The sequence below is a fragment of the Erythranthe guttata genome, chromosome 6 (genome assembly GCF_056151865.1).
Source record: "Erythranthe guttata isolate IM_541 chromosome 6, IM_541, whole genome shotgun sequence".
Classification (NCBI taxonomy): Eukaryota; Viridiplantae; Streptophyta; class Magnoliopsida; order Lamiales; family Phrymaceae; genus Erythranthe; species Erythranthe guttata.
In genome coordinates, this window is record NC_142538.1 from 7,992,113 (window position 1) to 8,007,719 (window position 15,607).

The following is a 15,607-nucleotide window of genomic DNA, read 5'->3' on the forward strand; positions in this document are numbered from 1 at the left end:
ATGGTCGAATAAGGGTGACCGATCGTCGGATTTGGAGAATAAAAAATGGAAAAATATAAAGTGTAAGCAAAAAAAATATATTAAAAATGGGTAAATTACAAACACCCCCTGAGGTATGGTCAAATTACAAAAAACCCCTCTTGTTTGGATAATTACAACCACCCCTCAACTCCTCAAATTTAGTGGAATCTTCGAGATTATATGGAATATTATCACTTTTGTACCCGTTTTATCCCATTCAAACTCTACATTATGAAGTAAGATGATCATAATATGTGATTTTTAGCTTGTCTATATCAGTTTGTGGTGCATCGGAAACTGTGTTTTTACACAAAACGAGTACAAAATAGAGCACAATTCACGGAATCTAGATCATTATGTTGAATTTGGCACCATAAGGGTGGAAATGTAAGAAAAAATCAGAGTTGAGGGGGGTATATGTAATTATCCAAACAAGAGAGGGGTTTTTGTAATTTGACCATACCTCAGGGGATGTTTGTAATTTACCCTATTAAAAACTGGGTGATGTAGATAAAAATGAAATAATAAGTGGAAGATTAGAAAACTATAAAAATGTAATATTTTTAAAACATTAAAATTAATAAAATAATAAAATATTAAAAAATCAAAAACCCAGTTGAACCGATTCGACCCTATAAAACTATGGCCCAAATAATTGTCCCATACAATAACCGATTCGGTTCTGATAACATTGGTTATATGTACCAAAAATTACTATTTCATAGACAAAGAGTACCATTTGTAGTTAGGGATGGCAATGGGTACGGGTTTTGCGGGTCTTGAACCCGGAACCGACCCGTTTGAGGCGGGTCTGGGTCAACTAAATGGTTCTGGGTCGGGTAATGGGTTTAAGTTTCTAGAACCGGATGGTTCTGGGGCGGGTTACGGAACCGACCCAGAACCGACCCACACACATATATATATATATATATATATATATATATATATATATATATATATATATATATATATATATATATATATATATATATATATATATATATATATATATATATATATATATATATATATATATATATATATATATATATATATATATATATATATAATTTTGGATTACATTTATCAAACTATCAATTTCCATCTTGTCTATTCTCATTTACCTATTTTCACTGTTTTATTTTTGGACTCTCATTTTCGTGAGTAATATTTATCACTTGTCGACCACCGCTAATTGTCTTGCATTTTGAATTTTACTTATTATTGAAGTTAAATATAATTAATTGTAATTTTATTGTTCATGTTATATAACTCGTAGAGATTTTTTAAAATATTGTATTTTAGCATTGAGATTGTTTCGTAAATATATACAAGCAAAATGTTATGAAAGTTAAAAAATATTAAACTTTTTGTATGCTAATGGGTCTAACGGGTCTGGCGGGTCAGAACCGTTTAGTTAGGGTCTGGGTCCAAGCTAAAACGGATTGGGGCGGGTCTTGGGTTTATATATTTTTCGTGGGTCGGGTCTTGTGTTTAGGCAAACCCGGCCCAGAACCAACCCGTTGTCATCCCTATTTGTAGTATATACGGCATCAAATGGATTTTTTGCATTGACTGCGGATTAAAACTTTCATAAAAGAAACAACTTTAGAAATCAGAATTTCGGAAATTCGTTTGAAAAAAATTGTTCGAAAATCGGAAATTTTGGGTCAGACCAACAAAATTTAGAATTTTTTTTTCAGTCATCTATAATACAAAGAATATTATTGATATTATTATTTATAAGTGTAAATATTCGGTAAAACAAAATCGGAATTGTTAGGAAATATTTTTCGATGTTAATATCAGATAGAAAATTGTAATCTAATATGTATTTCAATTTCGTTTCCAGAATTTTGGGAATGAAACATACCGTTTCAAATATTGCAACTATTCGCATCGAAATTTGGTTCCAATCTTCACCTAGTATCACTTAATTCAGAATATTAGTATTCTATGGGCCCTTTTGCTTTGAGGGATGGGCTAACACCCCCCCTTACCATGGACTACATTATTTGGATTGAGTTAAAAAAAATCAATCTCATATTATGATTTATAGACTAACAAATTGGACTATTAATTAATCCTTTCGTATCTCTTATTAGGTTTAAAAGACTATTTAGACTTTATTCTACAATTACATTATTATGTGTGTTAAAAATCGAAATTATCTTCCCTTGCATGGATAAAAGGGGTCCTATGTTTTTTTTTACTACAGTAGTTGAATTATTTTTGTAGGTTTTATTTTTTATTTATTTATTTTTTATTATTATTATTATTATTATTATTATTATTATTATTATTATTATTATTATTATTATTATTATTATTATTATTATTATTATTATTATTATTATTATTATTATTATTATTATTTATTGAGGACAATTTCGGCAGCAAAATACCTTATGAATCCATGAATAGTGGCTGGACTACGTAATCTCGGGAGAAGGGGTGTGATTACCTAATCTTCGAATTCCAGGATATGGAAGGATAAGAAATCGGGCCCTTAATCAGATGCGGGCCGATATATTGTAAACCTAACTATTGATTACAAGTGACTAATCAATCAATCTTGTCTTTTCACTAAAAACAAAAGGCCCTATAAAGAGCTGTTTTGTTATGTACACTATATTTCCTAGTCCTTTTCAATTGAGACTGTATTTATTTCCTATAATATATTCATATTTTGTAGCTATATCATTGTTTTCAAATACATATTTGACAAAAAATATTATTTATTTATTTTATTTTTTGCACTTAGTATTTCATATATACCAATACCGTTATTATTTTTTGTTTTTGAGGAAATTCAAATCCATTACAAGAGGAGTAGGAAATGGGGGACTCGAATCCTACACATGTACCCTATTGATAAGACTAGGTACTAACTTTTCTTAGGGTTGTTCATGGGTCGGGTCGGTTGAATATCGGCCGATTATCGGCCCGACCCGACCAACCGACTATTGCAAATATGCAAAACTATTACCGGCCCGACTATTGTGGGTCGGGTAACGGTTGGCAACCGACTTTGTCGGTTGCCGAAACAGTTCGGTTGCAAATTATCGGCCGATATCGGCCACATTAAAAAAAAAAATCAGATTTTCAATTTATGAGGAAAAAAAAAATACTATTCTCATTAAATAATTCTCGAGAAAAACTTCATGTTTTTTTCACTCATAAATAGTATTCTAACAAATATAAAGAATCCCACATATTTATGTTATAGATATATTCTGGCTTGTTTCTTCTTGTTTGGCTTCTTTGATCTTTGTTTAATGTGAGATATACAAAAGAAAAAAAAAAAAAAAAAGAACGAGAATTCTTCCTGGACAATCAATGAGATTCTAATATTTGAAAAAAAAGAGATCTGATTCAATTATTCAACTACTTCAAATACAAAAACACATTCTAAATATTAGCATCTCCAAAAAACTCAAACATTATTGCCCAAAAATTAAATGTAGGGTCAAAAGGCTAGAAAAAAAAAAAAAAAAAAAAAAAAAAAGTCGGTTGGTCGGGTAATATCGGCCAACCGACTTTTCAATATTTCAGAAACTATAACCGACCCGACTATGCATGGGTCGGTTGATATTATCGGCCCGACCAGAACGGGTCGGTTGATGGGTAATTATCGGCCGCAATAGTCGGGCCGATAATGGGTCGGTTGTCGGGTAAAACCGACCCATGAACAACCCTAACTTTTCTAATGAGAATTGGTAATACCGACAAGATTAATGCTATAATTTGGTACTCTTGATAATTCGGTAATAGAAGAATAAGAACAAGTAACAATATTACAAGAAGATTCAGATGAGTTATAAAACAAAATACAAAATTATTTGATTATTTCATATATTTCATGATCGTAGTAGCTTTTGAAATAACAAGTCATGCTCAACTTATATGAATCTAATTGCTGAAGTTTGCATTTATTTACGATATGATCATTTAAAAAAAAAAAAACATAAACAGAATATTTTTATAAATGTCAACACGCAATTCTCAATTGATTTGGGCAGTTAATTGGACCAATTTTCTTTTTTGTTTTTTTCATAAAAAAAACCATTCACTAATTTTTATTTGGGAAATATGCAACATCCCCTCAAATGGAAAATATTCCGCTCACCTTATCTTTTTCACCGGCGCCCTCCTTTATCTTTTTCACACCACCGCCGTAGTCCGCTCACCATAGCCACCGTTATTTGTGCACTCGTCACCGCCGGAGCCAACAATACCTTTCAACCGCCGGCCGGCCGAAACCTAATGCAGGAGGCCCTCCTCCGTACAAGTGGTGGCGGCGGTGCCTCCCCCACCTCGTCGCCGCCGCCCTTCGTCGGATGCGTTACATAGAAATTTTCCTTTTTCGTTCTCTCTCGATTTCTCAGTTTTTTTTTTTTTTTCAGATTTGTCCACCACCGCCACCGTAGCCACGTCCACACTCTCTCTTTCATTCACCGTCGTTGTCGTCGACTCCCCATCCCTCCCTTTCGTTATTTTCGATTTTTTTTTTTTTTTTTCTCTCCAGATCTGAAACAGCAGCATGAACATGACTACTCTGGTTCGAATATCACTACAAAAAAAAGTATTTTATGTGACAATCTTTTGTGACAAAATAAAATTTTGTCACAGTAAAGGGAGATATTATGACAAAATTTCACAATGTCACGTAAGTGAATATTTTAGGTGATGAAGGTTAATTTCGTCACATAAACTTCATTTTATGTGACAATAATGGAAAACCGTCACCGTAGAATATACAAAAATTGTAAACAATTGACCGGCAGTATCTTGTGACAAATATTTAGGTTTCTTATGACAAAGTAATTTCGTCACATTCTTTTTTTGTTGTGACAAAATTATTTCGTCGTTACATAAAAATAATATAAATTACTTATTACTAGAAAATCTTCCCCCAATTTTTTAGACTTAGTCCGATCCTTTTCTTTTTTTTCTCATAAATTCCCTTCTCTTTCCTTCTCATTTTCTTTACCCGAACGATCTGCTCTTCGATCTGCCTTTCGCGTCCACCATTATCGTTGCACCGCCAGTGTTCGTTTTCCTTCGCCGCCGCTAGTGTTCATTTTCCTTCGCCGCCGCTAGTGTTCATTTTCCTTCGCCGCCGCTAGTGTTCGTTTTCCTTCGCCACCGCCAGTGTTCGTTTTCCTTCGCCACCGTCAGTGTTCGTTTTCCTTGGCCACCGCCAGTGTTCGTTTTCCTTCGCCAGCGCCAGTATTCGTTTGCCTTCGCCACCGCCAATCGATTCAGGTATAATTACTAATTTATTTTTCTCTCCATCTCCCCTCTTCACTCTAACTCCACCTCTCCCGTTTTCTTCTCTCCATTTCTTCAATGGAATGTTAGGTTTTTTGCATAAAAGGGCCAGAATTTAGTTATGTTCTCAAAATTAAGTTAAGCAGGTTTATGATTTTATTTTTGAAACCTATTTAGGCTGATGCCGAAAATTGCCGAGGTTGGAGTCGATCGGAGCTCGTGAATGGGAATTAGGATTCTCAGCCATTAGGTTCTTCGTTCAATACATTTATCTTATTATCTTAACTCTTAGGCAATAAAAATTTGATCTACTTTTACAGCACGTTTTGGAAAGGGGAAATTGGAAAAACGCTTGTACGGAGTCAAAATACCCACAAATTGTGTGGGAAAATTGTACAAAGGAGCCAGGACAAGTATGCATCAAATGTTGTAGAGAAATGTTTAGAGTTTGGCGATGCCGCTGAACGGGAGTTTTTGATTGATGAGATCCTTCTGCAGTTTGAAGACAATGACAATTTACTGGTAAGAGAATCTATTATTCAACACCTTGTTTGAAGAATAAACTATGTACATTCTTTATCTATACCTAATTGATGTCTCTTGGCATCATTCTTTCTGCTCTTTTTAACTGGCTAACAATATAATAAGGATTTCACCGTGGACGTGCCTTTGTTAATCAATTGTTTAGTTATTTATTTATTTTTTTCATTTTTAGGTGATGATGAAGGACCAGTTTGCAAATTACGTAGTCCAAAAGATTCTTGAAATTAGTAACAATACACAGAGAGAAACAATGCTTCATCGAATTCGGCTTCATCTCATTGCTTTCTGTCTTTTTTCAGTTTTCAATTTTCAATGATGGTGAGAACGTGATAGAACTCGTAAAAGATCTTTCTGCAGCTGTGTTAATGATTGCAACTAACTGCAGTTGTTGATTGATGTATGCAGATAATGGAAGTACCTCAGAGCCGTAGGGTTTGCTTTGAGTGTCGGAGAATTATTTTACGAGATTCTCTGCTCTTATCTGACATTGAAAGTGGATAGCTGAGATAAGCTCATAATACTCCAACCTCCGGTCGACAAGTGCTAGGCAGTGCTTTTAGAAGTGAGGTTGAAATTACAATGCCGGTACGTATATATGTGAGAATTTACCAGTGTGGTGTAAATTTTAGTACAAATGTGTGAGTAATGTATAGATAGAAGCAGGGGACTTGCTTAGGTGTAGTTTGAATGCTAATTCGTCAATCTGTAGAGCGTGTGTTTTATTGGAGGAATTGAGTTGCAAATCATGGCAGGGAAATGGAATTATCAAACAAATAATTAGGTTTTTTTCTGTATGCCTTTGGATCAATTCATTAATCACTAAAGAGTGTTTTATATTTACTGTCCATTTATCATTATTTTTGTATTAATGGATGTACACACTTTGACTGCAGGTATACTGATGTGGTTTGGTGCTCGGCTGATGAGTTCTTCATTCCGCCTCCGACAACCCTCTGCCTCTGCCTCCCGTCCAAACCAGGGAAACTTGGTTTTGCAGAAGTTTCAGTCAAGATTCATCACTATGCTTGTGATCTATATCTGCTCAAAACTTAACTATATTGGAAAAATTAGCTGAAATATCTATCTATCTATATATATATATATATATATATATATATATATATACAACATTTTTGTTGAGTATATTGTGGTATATTGTGTAATGCTTACATTTGCATTTGATTTGAGGTTATGTGTTTTGCTTTATATCGTAGTTTGATCGAAATGCAGCATAGTAACAAAACCGTGCAGCTTCTGCTGAAAATAACGTTGTTTTGTTTTGCAGACGAAATCGATGGCTTATGTCTGATCATCTTTTGTGGCTTATAGATGTTATCCACTCAAGCTAATAGAGACCACTCAAGCTTACTCGGGCAAGATGACCTATGGGTATATATCTCTCCCTTTCTTTATACTTAATATTATATGCATGTATTTGGATATATATTATATGCAATGATATCTCTGTAGTTTTAGTTTCTATATAGCTGAGTGTACTTTGGTTGCGGATGTGTAAGTCTTTGACGGCGTATTTGTGGAACTTGTTAGAAGTTAGAATCCTATCTGATTATCTATTATGATATTGGTTGTTTTGTCTAGAAAACTGGATCTTACAAGAATAAGCATACATATAATAGAGCAAACTTCTGCTTTAGCTAAGTTAAGAAGTTCAAAAATGTTTTCCTATGTGTTAACATCAATTTCATTGGAGACCAAAAAGAATAGGAAAAAAAATAACGCAAGAGCATTTGAATGCTTTCTTTATTTTATTTCTTTATTTTTTTATTGATTGAGGTAACTGCCATAACATTTGTTTTATTACTAATTGTTTGTGTTCTACGTATATTTCATTTATGTCTAGAACTAATGGAGGTAATGTTTTTCTATGTTATGGATTATGTTTTGTTGGTACAGGTTGATAGAAGGTACAAGCACTTCTGTAATTGGATGGAAAAGGAGTATCTTCACTATTATAAGTAATTGCTGCAACTGTTAAGAGATGGAATTACGGTCACAAAGAAGGCTAAGGGGAAGAAGGATACAATATCATTAGGTGCAAACTAATGATTATAGCTTTTATTTATATTTTATTATAGCTTTTGAGTGTAAACTAGAATGTGAGGTTTTCTGTAAGTGTGATAGTACTACTACATATTGCAATATAAGTATTTTTTTTTTATTTAAGAATCATTCTTTAGTTCAATGAAGTTTAATTATATTATTTTTGTATATTAGAAAAGTAAAAATTAAGGCATGTATATATTATATAATAAATTATGTTGTCAGGTAAATTCTACATTATAAAAATGTATTTTATGGGACGAAAATTTTGTCTCAATAGATCTTGTAGTTCATGTGACGAAATAATTTGTCACAATAAGCAGCACCTACAGTGACGAAATAAGCTTGTTATGACAAATTTAAGTTTTCTAGGTGACGAACATTTTGTCGCAAAAACACACAATTCTGTGACGAAATTATATTCCGTCACAATCTCTGGTGACAAAAACAGTATTTCGTCACAAAACACCTTTCGCGACAGGCCCTACGCGACGAACGCTGCGACGAAATAATTTGTCACATAAATGTTTATGTGACGAAAGTTTAAGTTTGAGTGACGAATTTTCTCGTCACATAAAATGCTTTTTTTTTGTAGTGTATGACTATTGTTGATTCACTCGATTAGTGATTAATTATTTTTTCGTGTTCGTTGTCTCTCTCGATTTCTCTCTCTTTAGACCACCATCGTCTCCACATAGATTTGTACACCACCATTACCGTCGCTGCTCGTCGCCGCCGCCTCCTCCTTCATTTCCACGTAAGGCTCTTGCTCTCTTTTTCGTTATCTTTCTCGATTTCTCAATTTTTTCTTCAAATTTGTTCACCACCTCTTTCCTTCACCACCGCCACCACTGCCGTTGTCGTCGACTCCCCATGCCTCTCTTTCGTTATTTTTCTATATTTATTTATGTATTTTTCGATTACTTTTTTGTTTCTTTCTTTTTAAGATCTGAACAGCATGAGTAATATGACTATAGTCATATTTATGTATTTTTCGAATATGACTATTGTTCTATCTTCTCGTTTTCAAGTTGACTTCTAATAACTAGATTCAAAATTGTTATTTTTTGTGTGGATTTTGATTGGATTTTTTTCGTAAACAATAGGGAATCTTCGTTGTTTTATATACTTTGGTAAACATGACTATACCACATTATATAATCGGAATTTTTAGGTTGAAAATTAAAAAAATTGCAATATAAAGAAAGAATATGTCTACATAGTCACATATAGTCATATTCAACTATAGTCATATTCGGAGTTGTAAACCAGCCGAGAAAAAAAATTCAATTTTTTGTTTAAAAAAAATTAAAAAACAATTAAGAAAAAAATTATTAAAAAAATTAAAAAAAATGGCTAAATAATCCAAAAATAATAAAAAATAAAATAATAATTATTTTTTATTTGGTAGCAAATTTTTAAGAACATGAAAACAGATTTTTAGGAATTAAATTATATTTTTAGGAATTAAATCATTGTTATGGAAAGAAAGAAAAAAACGAATAATTAAGAGTAATTATGCTAATTGACATAAGGATAGGATTGTGAATACAATTTTTAGGGGTTATCACAAAGAAAAATTTAAAAGGTAAACATATCATAATTTATTATCTATATGAGGGGTTTATTGCTCAATTACCCCTTTTTATTTTTATTTATCTCTATTGAATTCTTCCATAGAAGCAACATTGACGAGACACTTCCGGAGGTGGTAAGTTGGTGCAAGGTCCTAGGATCGAATCCTGGCAGCCGCAGTGTGGGAATTTCAACTCCAATGAGATTGGTTCCTTGTGGGCACCAGGTCCGGGTCCGCTACGGGCCGTTGAGTTACCATGATTTACATTCCTCCATCAATCCTTGTCGGGCCAAGGGATGGGGGCCCTGGGGGCGAGGGATTTCGCCTTTTGGTGCAACATTGACGAGACACAAACTACTCACCCGCGGTGGTTACCCTCCGATCTCTATTTTTTTTTTCTTTTCTATTATCAATTATTGAGGAAAAAAATAATTTTATTATACATAGATAACCAAATCTTGAGGATGGTGAATCCTTCACAACAGTTCAAACCAACATTTGTAGCAAGTGAATGTGATAAATTGTTACCGCTACGCTTAACACAAGAAAAATCGCGAAAAGCAAAAGAACAAGCTACAGCTAAGCGCTCCTCAATATAAGCTCCGAAAGACGAAAGTGAGGCCTCGCCAGCTTGGAGAGTGAGTGCTAATGACCTCCAAACAAATCTCGTTTCACAATAATCGATCTCCAACCCTTAGTACTAGCCCAAGTAATTGCCTCGAGATGCGCCTCGCATTTGACCGCCAGTGGTTTCCCCGGAAAATGTCTAACGGACGCAATCTCCTTTCCAGTCGCGGGCGACCATTGCTACAGAATAATGCATGGCTCCTGCCACTAATTGGGATAGCTCCATCAGAAATTTATCTTCATGGTTCCCTCCGCGGGCGGTTTCCACTTTCCATATTGTCGATAGTGGCCTAACTGCAATGCTCGGAGATTAGAAAACGGCGAGCTCCACACACTTCCGATGTCGCAACACTCTTGAAGCACATGCATACAAGATAGTCTCCACAGCCGCTCCACATCGCACACAGGCCGGCGAAATAGCTCTGCTCCTGTAGGGAGAATCTCTGCACACGCCCTCCATAGAAAAATTCGAATTCATGGTGGGAGATGCAAATCCCATAAGTCGTTCCGGCTCCGGTTGGTACCACCACTAAAAGACGCAACATGACTACCACCACTTTCGGTTACGTGGCCTGCCAGCCGTGATATAAACTGTTGTAGTAACATGACCGGACCGTAAACCCTCACGACTTAGAGTAATGCCAAACCCATCAATCACTCGAGTTAAGAGAACCAATTGGAACGGCCATTATTCGTTCCCTGTCCACCGACCAAAACACTGTATTAACAACCTCGAGATTCCATGATCAGGTGTTGAAATCAATAAAACCCGCCATTGTATCTGGAAAACAATTCATAAATGGCCGTCTCTTAGGAACCCTAAAATTTCAGTCGTCACGTAGCCAAGGATCAACCCAAATAGCCGTCTCGAAGCCGTTCCTTATGCGTTTTCGGAGTCCTTGTAAAAGAAAGGGGTGAGATTTAAGCATGCTCCTCCATGTAGCCGACGGACAAGACCGAGTCACCTCTTGAATAATGTCGTTTTGTGGAAAATACCTCGCCTTGATTATTTGAAAAATAAGGAGATTAGGTTGCGTTAACACTCTCCAGACTTGTTTAGCTAGAGGCGTGATTGAATTTTCTCAAGTCTCGATAGTTCGAAACAACTCATCATATATGAAGAAATTGCTTGTAGAACTGTCTTAATTAAAACATCTTTGCCCGCTTGAGAAAGATGCCTCTCCTCCCACCCCTTTATCTTGGACCAAAGGCGATCTCTCAAAAACTGAAAAATATTCTTGTGTGACCAAAGAGGCCCGCATAGCCAAATATTTGTCGTGCCGATCAACCACTTGAAAACCCAATGACTGGTGAATAGATTTTGTTAGAATTTATTTCATGCAAAGATTAATTATTTGTGTCAGATTCAATTTTTTTGTTACTGTTGCGCAAAGTGTTGTAACAATTAGTAAAACATTTTGTAAAAACATAAATACACAATGTGGTTCGGAAAAATAATATCACCAAGTTGGAAAACAAAACGAGGGCATAAATATTTTCTTGAAACTTTCTCACAATAAAGGCCCGCCAAATAATGAACCTTGATGTTGCTCTTATAGTTAAGTTCAAAACTTCTCCTGCACACAAGAAAGCCCATTAATTATAAGACTTTTAAATACATAGGAGATGGAAATATATATAAGATTTGCAATATCTATTTTTCCTTATAATTATAATTCCTATATATATATATATATATATATATATATATATATATATATATATATATATATATATATATATATATATATTAAATACTACCAATTAATAACAAATAAAGATTCCAAAGTAAGGGAACTTCCCTGTAGTGGGCACGGCTCAAGGAGGAGTGTTAGACAAGTCAAACACGTTCCTTAATATTAGAATCCAAATAGATTCTAACAATCTTTCCCTTTGTTATTTATTGATTCTTGTCATTTTCTCCCCCTCAATAACACGCTCCTTCTTCAGCATCAAAGAAAAGCATATCATCACTTCCAACAGTAGCAGTCTCATCAACTCTCGCAGCAGCGGCAGCATCTTCCTTAGCAACAGTTCCACCTACTATTCTAGCAATAGCAACAACTTTATCAGTATCAGGTGTTTCAACAGCAGCATCTCATCTCCCCATGTGTGGGTTTCCCATGTATGTGTTCCTTGTACAACTTCCCCTCCCCTGTGTTTAGTTTTCACTCTCCCCCTTTACTTACTTGACTTGGTAGACTTGGAAGGCGGTGAAGGGCGACGTGGTAAATCATCAATGTGATAAACGACTCAGCAAATAACGTCGGCATTAGATCCTCCTAATATATCATGTGAAGCCCGGGAGAAATTTAAAGGAAAGAAAAAAAGGCATTAGGTCCTCCTAATATATCATGTGAAGCCCGGGAGAAATTTAAAGGAAAGAAAAAAAGACGTATATTATTAGATACAGAACAATATAGCTTACGTTAGCACAAAAAATCATATCCTAATAAAATACTAATTCTCGTGTCAAACAAGGCATCCAATTAATGACAACAACCACAATATTAAAAATGTGAAATTCATTCTATTTTGGATACACACGTGCAGGTGGTTAATATGGAGAGATAATTTCTTTCTTCTCAAATTATCTAATGAGATAACTATGAAAAATATGTTCCTCATATTAATACACATCTCCATAGGACTCCACTTGGTATTGTGGACTTAGAATCCCACCAACATTCTAACAATCTCCTCCTTTTGCATTAATTGGTCATGCCCCACCTAAATATATGATACCTGCATGAACAAGGGTAGTGAAATAAACTGCAAACACATAAACTGTTATAACAGTTTATCAACCAATTTTGCCAACAGTGTAAACCTTAAATAAACCCTAGTTCCAAAACCTAAGAAGATAATTTGTTCAGTTAAGCACGAGATAAAAGGATATGCATCAGTTATATCAACTCCCCCTATATTTCTGCATAGTTCCAGCAAATGTCTGATGCATTGTCTCAACAGTTGTCTGAGCTTCTTCCTCTGTATTATTGCACTGCTCCAGCAAATGTCCGATGCATTGAAGCAACAGTTGTTTGAACTCCCACTTTGTTCATGCTCTTTTCTTCCCCTTTGTGGGCAATCACCATGCATAGATAAATCAACATAGACTAATGATCTCGATATTTTCTTGAAGTTTTTTCTCGATGAAGGCACGCCAAATAATGAACCCTGATGCTGCTCTTATAGTTACGTTCAAAACTTCATGCACACAAGAAAGCCCATTAGTTATAGGACTTTTAAATACGTAGGAGATGGAGATATATAGGAGATTTGCTAAATCTATTTTGCCTTATAATAATAATTCCCATATATATTAAATACTATAAATTAATGACAAATAAAGATTCCAAAGCAAGGAAACTTCACTGTAGTGAGCACGACTCAAGGAGGAGTGTTTGACAAGTCAGACACGTTTGTTACTATTAGAATCCAAATAGATTCCTTAACCTCCAAAGGTGTAGCTAGACTAAAACACATTGTACTCTTTTCGAAATTCATCTCTTGGCCAAAGATTTGGGCATATTTATTTGGGCATATTGGTCGAGGATTCGCTTAAGGGTCAGAGCATCCCCTCGTGGCAGAGTAGAAGAGTATCGTCCGCAAAATAAAGATTTTATACATTATGGACCCCGTCGGAGCAATTCTTCACCAATTACCGCTTGTTGAACCATAGCAATTAAGATCTCAACAGAACAAATGAACAGTATACAATCGACCAGATTTCACCACAAAGGATCTTCCATTTCAAAATGATGCGATATTCCGAAAATTTTGTTGAGTTGATATCGTTATTGAGATTGTGCAATTATTGAAAATTTCACTAACGTGCATTGTGATATATGTCTTATATCAACAACATTAAGATTTAAGATAATTATAAAATTCAAACAAGTGAATTAATATTGGGAAAACAAGATTGAACCAATACTTTTTATAAACATGTTTTAAGGGGCATCCCTAATTAACCATAAGATCAAATAAGAACGTCACCTACAAAACAACCACTGCACACACATGAAAATCAAACATAAAACCTCTCACATAAAAAATGAGAGTGATACAAATCACAAGATTCAATCACAAAAAGCGTACCACGTAAAGAAGAGTTACAAATCTTCTACACGTGTCGCATATAGACGCAATTATACACAATTTAGATGGATTTCATTATTTTTCTTGAACAATAGAAGTAAAACATTATTATATATACACACACGCGCGCGCGCGCGCACGACACACCAGTATGAAATCAGAAGCCCATGGGAATTCCAGTAATGGAAGTTGCCAATGTGTTGAGGGCAAACCTACCCACAATAGAATAAATCTTTTTCTTTTTGTTTCCGCTACTTTTCTGCCGTTCAGCCGGCATAACCCTCCGTGACTGCTGACTGCACCCCGGCGGCGGCTGATATTGATTGTTGTACCCCATCCTCGGCGGCGGCGGCGGCTGATATTGATTGTTGTACCCCATCCTCGGAGGCGGCGGCTGATATTGATTGTTGTACCCCATCCTCGGCGGCGGCGGCTGATATTGATTGTACCCCATCCTCGGAGGCGGCGGCCGATATTGATTGTTGTACCCCATCGACATCGGGGGCGGCGGGTCACGATAATAGCCCTTCCGCGGCGGCGGCTCAGGCAGTACGATTTCATCATCGTCATCGTCAAGAGCACACTCGAGGTGGATATCAACTTGGCAATTACCGCAGCTGTACCTCCAAGAGGTACAATCTTCATCGCAGAGATCACAAGCGGTCACGGCTCCTGGCTTCAGTTTCAAGCTATGGCGGTGCATCGGGAGTTTCACGTGGACGGGCAGCTGCGTGCATAGCGGGTGCACGTCAAAGCCGCACGTGCGGCACGTGTAGAAGAGCCCACACACGTAGTCGTCGCACAGGTCGCAGACCCGGTTGTTCACGGCCGGCAGGTTGACTAGGGTTAGTGGGTGCCTGGGGTGGAAGACCGATTCGGTGGTGGCCGGACACGTGGCGCAGAATTCGTGGAGGTTGAAACCGCATGGGTAGCAGCTGTAACTGGACCCGGACCCTAGCCCATCGCAACCGTCGCATACGAATTCGTCTGGGTCGTAGACGAGCTTGAGTAGGTGTTGGGGATGGGTGGTATGCCGTACACTCCTCGGCTGCGATGATGATGAACATGCATCCATTATTTTTATTATTTACTTTTATGAATCTATATATTGTTCTTCAAATTATACATACACGCACTTCAACTTGTATTATTTATAGGGTTTTCGGAGGAGTAACCTCCTTTCCTTATTACCCAATCAGAATCCAACCATTATCCCTTTCATATTTTCAACGGTTAATTACAATTAGACCTTGTATAATTAATTGTTATATTATTTTAATCTATACACCCCATATCCAACTTTAGTAGTTGCCTTCACATTTTTTGTTACAATTTTGGATAAAACGTTATGATCTAAACAAATAAATACACCATTAGCCACTAAGACCTCGATAAATTAATGTT

The 15,607-nt window shown here is 35.9% G+C and overlaps 1 protein-coding gene and 1 long non-coding RNA gene across 7 annotated transcripts; one reads left to right on the forward strand and one right to left on the reverse strand.

The window, feature by feature from the left end:
- Positions 1–4,924: 4,924 nt before the first annotated feature.
- LOC148770051 (uncharacterized) lies at positions 4,925–7,830 on the forward strand. Of its 6 annotated transcripts, XR_016031789.1 has the most exons (8): positions 4,927–5,289; positions 5,473–5,545; positions 5,616–5,817; positions 6,011–6,156; positions 6,244–6,423; positions 6,732–6,843; positions 7,124–7,227; positions 7,753–7,830. It is a non-coding gene; the product is annotated as an uncharacterized LOC148770051 (long non-coding RNA). The 6 variants fall into 6 exon arrangements; XR_016031792.1 differs by having other exon boundaries at positions 4,925–5,289; positions 5,473–5,817; positions 6,224–6,423; XR_016031788.1 differs by having other exon boundaries at positions 5,473–5,817.
- A 6,197-nt stretch (positions 7,831–14,027) lies between these two features.
- LOC105960312 (uncharacterized) lies at positions 14,028–15,379 on the reverse strand. Its single transcript, XM_012984477.2, has one exon. It carries the CDS (start codon positions 15,276–15,278, stop codon positions 14,361–14,363), a length of 918 nt encoding a protein of 305 aa, XP_012839931.2. The 5' UTR covers positions 15,279–15,379; the 3' UTR covers positions 14,028–14,360.
- Positions 15,380–15,607: the final 228 nt, after the last annotated feature.